We start from the raw sequence: 7,380 nt of genomic DNA on the forward strand, positions 1-7,380 counted from the left end.
GGAGGCTCATCGCCATGCTACCCAAGCAGAGGAGCTGCGACGCGAAGGACGGTTGCTTGAGGCGGTGCAGGAGCATTGTGAGGCCTCTCACTGCTTCCTGGAGGCGGCCGAGCGACTGCCCTGTACTCGGAGCTTGGTACGTACGCACGCTAGTCCATTGTCAAAATGCCAGAGATTTTAAGCCGATGCTTTCGCTTGGAGGAGAGAAAGAGGATTTTAATAGTTGGACTGTCTTATCCATCATAACCTGGTCGCGATTTCTAGGTCCAACTTCGCTGGGCCGGGGTCCAGTGTACTGTTACGCGCTCATTGCACCACCTCCCGCATTGTTCATGGCTCACAGACAGTGGCCGCCCTCGTGCTCCTCTCGGACGGGCATGCCCGGCAGGCGAGAACCCTGCAGCATTTTTTGAGAAGGCGGGAGCGGACTTCTTCCATCCCAACCGCGTTCGGTAAAAGTGCCTCCCGTCCCCCGCCCGCTCCATCCAGCAAGAACTTGGCCACAGAAGGATCCTTGTGCTCCTCCGCCATGGTCAGCAGCACCGCAAGCATGGGCGGCACGGGCACCGTCGCAGACACGGGGGCTGTGGACGACATGCTGGCCCTCGAGCGCGCCCTCCAAGCCATCGGGTCTCAGCCCCTCTTCTCCAGCGGGCTTTACCAGCCCACTGGCGCTGGCGGTCATCAGGGTGTGCCCGGAGGACGCTACCTGTCCTCGACTCTGGGCGACTCCTTCTTCCTCGTCAATAACCGGCAGGCCGCGGCACGCGAGGGGGCTTCTCTGGCCTGGGAGGGCGGGAGCAGCGCCTTGGGCTCCTCCCGACACTCGCGGGGGGCTGGACGGGGTGCAGCTGCCAGTCTGCGCAAACCCTCCTCGGTTGCCGTCGCCGCACCCCCGCGGACGTCGGCTGGGGCGGAAGAATCGCCATTCTCGCGCCAGGGTGCCTCGACAGCCTTGCCGGCGGCTTCGAACCTGTCCCGCTCAAGGAAGAGCTCTTCGTCCACTGCGACCGCTTCCAGTACGCCACTTTCAAGTAGCGTCGGCAGCGGTACCGTCGGGGGCGGCGGCGGTTTCTTGGAAGGGGTGGAGGCCGTGCAGCAAGGAGAGGTGGTGCGTCTGCTGGCGTGCATGAAGACGCTAGGCGACGAGAACGCCCTGCTCATCAAGAGGGCCGAGGACGGGGAGCGGGCCCGGCAGGAGAACGAGCGGATCCGTCGGGAAACTCTGGAGTTTCAGGAGCTGTACGCGAAGCGCTTCAAGGGCTTGCGGGCGGCGCTGGAGGAGTTTCGAGAGAAGTACCCGCACGAGAGCAACCCCGCCAACCACGTGGCCTCTCTGCGGGAGACCGCCCGCGTCAAGAGCCTCGAGGCCGAGGTGGAGAGTCTGACCGTGCGCCTGAACCGGGAGAAAGAGGCGGGCAGGAAGAAGGATGCTATGCTCGCCAGGTACCAAGCCTGGTACACTAAGCTTAGGCAGAGTGTGGGGCAAAAGAAAAGTGTAGCGGCTGGAAATGGGATGGCGCACCAACAACAGCTTCTCGGGCACCAGCAAAAGCTCGGCGTGAGAGGAAGCAGTGCTTGCAGCGGAGGCAACAGCAATATTCGTCCCCCTCAAGGACGTTGAGCGAGACGGAGAAGGAGAGTGTTTATTTAATTGGAAAGCAATTGTACAGTCTGATTTTTTTATAGGAAGTTGAGTATTTGCTACTTTACTTGGGTGCTTTGTACATCACCAAACGAAGAAATTGGCATTACGTGACCTTCTTGCTGAAGTTTCTCACGCCACTCCCCAAGCAGGAGAGCAGCACTGTCCCCGTCTCAGTGTCCGCCCGGATCTTGAAGGTGACTCCAAAGGCCTCGCGCGCCAGCCGCAGCGTTTGTATACCGTGCATGGTGAGCTGGCCGATCCTCACTTTCGAGACATCCTCCGGCCCCAGCGCCATCAAAAGCAAGACCAGCGCCTGCCCCACGGAATCCACGCATCCGCCCCGTCGCACCTCTTCAAGCAGCAGCGCGCTCCCCCGCTCACCCACATCCTCCGGTAGAGCCCCCTCCTTGGCATGCACATCCACAGCTAGCAAACAGCCGGTGGTGCTCTCTGCAACCAGTGTCAGCCCGAAGCCGGGGCTGTGGCCGCCGGCCAGGCCCTTGTAATGATCCGTGTGCACGTACACGTCCGGGAGCAGGCGGTTCAGGAGGCCGCGGGCCGACGTCACCACACGGTTGGCGAACTGCGGTGAGATCTTTGCGCAATACGCCACGCCTCGGACACGCTTGATCAAGCCGGCGTCAACGAGATTGCATGGTCGAAGCTCTCGCACAATGGGGCACGAAAATTCTACGTGCCCCCCCCCACTCGGGGGCAGGCCCCGTTTCTTCACATTGAGGGTCGCGCCTTCCGCCCCAAAAAAGGCCAATATAGGCAAAATGACAGCTTTAACATTGTCTACCGATACATCGAAGCTGTCATTGGTGAGACCGCTCAACGAGAGATGCAGGGGCTGCTTCGCAAACACCGCCAGGGGCAAGATGCCCTCCAAGAACCAGCTGATGGACCGCGCACTTCCGCAATCATGCTCGTGCCGTCCACCTACAATGATGCCGGGAACATAGCGCAGCACCGTGCCGGTTTCGTTGATCTCCACCTGACATCCGTTGGTCAAGCGCTCCAGCAGGCGCAAGAAGCCTCCTTCGAAGTCCCGCAGCCCCGGTTCCTCCTCCTCCGACCGGATGTGCGTGATAAGCAAGGGCCTCCCGCTCAACGTAGCACAAACGAGGCGTTGCCGAAAGTTGTTGCACCCTTTAAACTTCATAGTCGACATTTTGGCGTGCAAAGGCTGAAACGCAACTAGGACAGTAGAAGTCTGGTGCTTAGATACTTTGGCAGGGGTGGAAGGAAACAAGTGAAATTAGCAATGCCTGGGTGCAAAAAAAGAGTCGATCATGACGGACATTAAACGGAAGCAAACACAGAGTCAGGATCTCTTCGCAAGCGAAGCCAGGAAACAGTTCATGTCACGTCAATTGTGTGGATGGGGTGGTTGAGGTGACGGTGAAAGGGAAGACAAGGGCAAGGTTGGACGATCGCAGCTTCCAATCCTCCAACGAGCTTGCTCAGAAAGACTTAAATTGCACGCTCCTCTGTCATTTAAGAAGATTTAAACGGGAGAGATGAAGAGAGGGGGGCAGGCAGGGTCAAAGCCGAAGGCCGGGCTCAAGCCGGACACGGGAACGTGAAGAGAGGAAACTGCTGGCGTGCTGGGATAAGGTCAGGAAGGAAACAGGCGGCTAAACAGGTGAAAATGGCCAGGTACCATCGAGCCCGCTGTGAACAACAGTGTGCGCGATCGCTATGATTGGGCATGTTCGGCTCGTGGGCTGAATGTGGCCCGGACTCGAAATGAAACGCGTTGTCGCCATAGAGGGGCCATCGCTGAGGCCTTCTCGTGAGGGCGGTGCATTTGAGAACTTGGCTTTGGCAGGGCGCTTGCCCGCGGAAAGATCGACACCGCGTTCTAGAACGCACGTTGTCTGTAACAAGTGCCATTATCATGAAGGTCTTAGCATCCTTGACTTTTGATTTGACACTGGGGGGTTCTAAACGTAGCTTCATCGATCCGAACACCCCTTCTCACTTGGAGTTCCTCTTCAACTTCCATACTTGCTTCCCACCAGCTTTGCCGGGACAAGACGCAGCCATGCTCTCCACTTTTTCATCAAATTTGAAGCGGGGTGCGTCGTAGTGGGATATTAGGGCCCTCTTACGGTTTTGTAAACAAATTTTATCTTTTCCTACGCTCCCTTTTTTCGCGTTGAGGGAGAATGCTTCCATCTGCTAGTCATCCCTGATGGGTGACTGCACTTGCCCAATGTGCATTTTGAATCAGTATACTGCTTCTGCTGAAAAGTGTGTTGTGTTATGGGTCAATGATTTGAAAGATCCTCGTTCAAGTCCATTAAATAGAATACATCCGGTTTACCTCCGCATATTTTCTTACCAGCTGCCATGCATCCGACAATGATGCACATGGTACGTGTAAATTTGGCGCGTGCAGGCATGGTCTCTGTGTCACGTGCGTCCACCCCCGCCGACTCCCATTTCATTCTCACGGCCACGGGGCCAGACCGCGCCGGCATTGTCTTCGACATCGCCAAGCTGGTCTTGGACAACAATGGAGATATCCAGGAATCAAGAATGATGCGCATGGGCTGTGACTTCTCATTGATGATGCGCGTGGCCGCACCGAAGCCAGACGCGGACCAAATCACTCAAAAGCTCGGGAAGGTAGGAGGCATGTCAGTCATTACCCATCCGGTCACCGCGGAGCGGGCCAACCAAGTCGTGCCGAAGCCTGCATGGAAGGCAAATTTCAACGTAGAGGGCGTGAACCACCCGGGTTTGGTATACAAGGTTACTGAGCTATTCTTTGCGCGAGGCCTGAGGGTCGAGAAGCTGCACACGGACACGAAAATTGCCCCGTTCGGGGGCACGGTCTTATTCTTGATGGACGGGACGATTATTTCGGATAAACCGATTGATTTCGCTGACCTGAAGGAGGCTTCAGAGAGCCTGTCTTCTTTTTTAGGTATCGACCTTGACTTGAAGCCCTTGCCGACGAGTGAGTAATCACATGTAAACCATGACGTTGCAATCGAAAAAATTGACTCTGACCTTCCTCCGCGTAAGAGACTGCCTGTGGGGAAATTGCATGAGTGGCCTTCGCTTGCCTGTCATTTTATTGCTCTTGGTGTTTATTGAATGCTCAAAAGACGGCATAGATGAAATATGGAAGGCAGGAGGTGAGCAGACCGGGGACCACCCAAAGGAACCGAAGAAATGTGACGAAAGCGTCGTCTCTGTGGTGGCAGTGATTTGCGAAGCGGAAGAGCACCATCATACTTATTTCTTTTTCTTCTGAGCGCAGACTGGTGATTGTGTTCCACTCTCGTCGAGGACATTTTGCACACGTGGTGTGACTCAAGGTCACGGCACATCCAGCGTCCTTCCCCTGACACGCATGGGTTTGAGGGGCCTAGCTCATCAAACAGGAAGCATAGACTGATATGAAGAGGAGGTGCATTCGAGAATAGAAGCATTTAGAGTAGCAATCAGACTAGGAACGTCAGGTCTCACTCACAAAGATATCCCGTATTCCTTTTTGTGCGTTCCGATACCCCTTATTATCGATGCGTGAATATTCTGAGTCTGTGACGTTGAAAACACCTCCTTACGGACACATGACACAGGGATGAAAGCTGGTGACCCGAGATCACATGCAACAGTCCCCAATCCACTGAATGATTAAGACTCAGCCACCGTCTTACTGATGCTGGTATAAACCCACTCTACATCTCCCGTTCGACCCGGCCCTTCTTAGTACTCTTCACCCTCTTCACCCTCCCCGTCCGCATCGGCCGTCTCCGCACCAACCTCCTCGTAATCCTTCTCCAGCGCGGCCAGATCCTCACGCGCCTCAGAGAATTCACCCTCCTCCATACCCTCACCCACATACCAGTGGACGAAAGCACGCTTGGCGTACATGAGGTCGAACTTGTGGTCGATGCGGGAAAGGGCCTCGGCGATGGCCGTGGTATTCGCCACCATGCAGACTGCGCGCTGGACGCGGGCCAGGTCGCCGCCAGGCACCACGGTGGGGGGCTGGTAGTTGATGCCGCACTTGAAGCCGGTGGGGCACCAGTCCACGAACTGGATCGTGCGCTTAGTCTTGATGGTGGCCACCGCGGCGTTGACATCCTTGGGGACCACGTCACCGCGGTACATGAGGCAGCAGGCCATGTACTTGCCGTGACGGGGGTCGCACTTGGTCATCATGTTCGCGGGCTCGAAGACCGAGTTGGTAATCTCGGCCACAGAGAGCTGCTCGTGGTAGGCCTTCTCCGCAGAGATCACGGGCGCATAGGACGTGAGCATGAAGTGAATGCGGGGGTAGGGTACCAGGTTGGTCTGGAACTCTGTCACATCCACATTGAGAGCGCCGTCGAAACGCAGAGAAGCGGTCAAGGAGGAGATGACCTGGGCGATGAGCCTGTTCAGATTCGTGTACGTGGGGCGCTCAATATCAAGGTTGCGGCGGCACGTGTCGTAGAGAGCTTCGTTATCCAAGCAGAAAGTCACGTCGGTATGCTCAAGCAGGGCATGGGTGGACAGGACGGAGTTGTAGGGCTCGACCACGGCGGTGGCCACCTGGGGCGCAGGTGTCACAGCGAAAGACAGCTTGGACTTGCGCCCGTAATCCACAGATAGACGCTCCAGGAGCAGCGCGCCGAGGCCCGAGCCGGTGCCACCGCCCGTGGCGTGGAAGATGAGAAAACCTTGGAGGCCCGTGCAGTTGTCCGCCAGCTTGCGCACACGGTCGAGCACCAAGTCCACGATCTCCTTCCCGATGGTATAGTGCCCGCGGGCGTAGTTGTTGGCAGCATCCTCCTTACCCGAGATGATCTGCTCGGGATGGTAGAGCTGACGGTACGTGCCCGTGCGGACTTCATCGCACACTGTCGGCTCCAGATCGACGTAGACAGCACGGGGGACGTGCTTGCCGGCGCCCGTCTCGGAGAAAAACGTGTTGAAAGCGTCGTCTCCGCCTCCGATGGTCTTCTCAGACGGCATTTGCCCGTCAGGCTGAATGCCATGTTCAAGGCTGTAAAGAAATTATGAAAATTTCGTCAGACGTACAACATGACTTACGTGGCGAATTTGGGTTTGAAAGAGGTTGCGCATGATCAGAAGGCTAAGGTTTGCACTGAGGATCCAGGCAGGCGAGCAAATTCTGCACATTTCCGTGAAGAATCTGCAAAAAAACTTATATATAACGTACCAGTAGAGCTCCCAGCAGGCATTGCCCGTCTGGATGCCGCCCTGGCCGACGTGGATAGAGATGCACTCACGCATGGTCGATAGTTAAGGATTTTTTGGAAGCGGGTTGAGAGTTAATTTGAAAGAACTTGGCAAGCAAGCGGGGTGAACCGGGAGCGAGCAAAGAATCTCTTCTGTGTCACAAGTGAAGGAAGGTGGAATGTCAATCAGTGAGCAGCGTTATGATTTTGAGGTTCTTCGAATGCCAATTTTGGTGAATGGGCGCGCACAGAAAAGCGAAAAGAGGGGAGTGTTGCAGATTTTGACAACTGGATTGATGACATCCTCCGCGAACACAATGAGTCTGATATCCACCATCTTTTTCAATCAAAGTGAAAGGATTCATACAGGTGATCGAAAAAGGTTGTGGTGTGCCTGTTCCTTTGCAAAGGATTGAATGAGGAAGGAGTTTCCCCCTCCTTCTCAACCCATCCCGTTTTTCGCTGCGGCAATATGAACAAGACCACGCACCCAGGCAGCTGTAATACAATCAGATCCTCTGAGAG

The 7,380-nt window shown here is 55.9% G+C and overlaps 1 protein-coding gene across 1 annotated transcript; it reads right to left on the bottom strand.

Annotated features, from left to right (window-relative positions):
- Positions 1-1,132: 1,132 nt before the first annotated feature.
- Positions 1,133-1,678, bottom strand: NGA_2074200 (uncharacterized protein; the record flags this gene model as incomplete). The annotated part of the gene is made up of 1 exon (XM_005856279.1): positions 1,133-1,678. A coding segment is annotated over one exon (540 nt), but the record flags the coding sequence as incomplete, so codon positions are not given.
- Between the last annotated feature and the right edge of the window lie 5,702 nt (positions 1,679-7,380).

Source organism: Nannochloropsis gaditana (assembly GCF_000240725.1).
Source record: "Nannochloropsis gaditana CCMP526 unplaced genomic scaffold scaffold011, whole genome shotgun sequence".
Classification (NCBI taxonomy): domain Eukaryota; class Eustigmatophyceae; order Eustigmatales; family Monodopsidaceae; genus Microchloropsis; species Microchloropsis gaditana.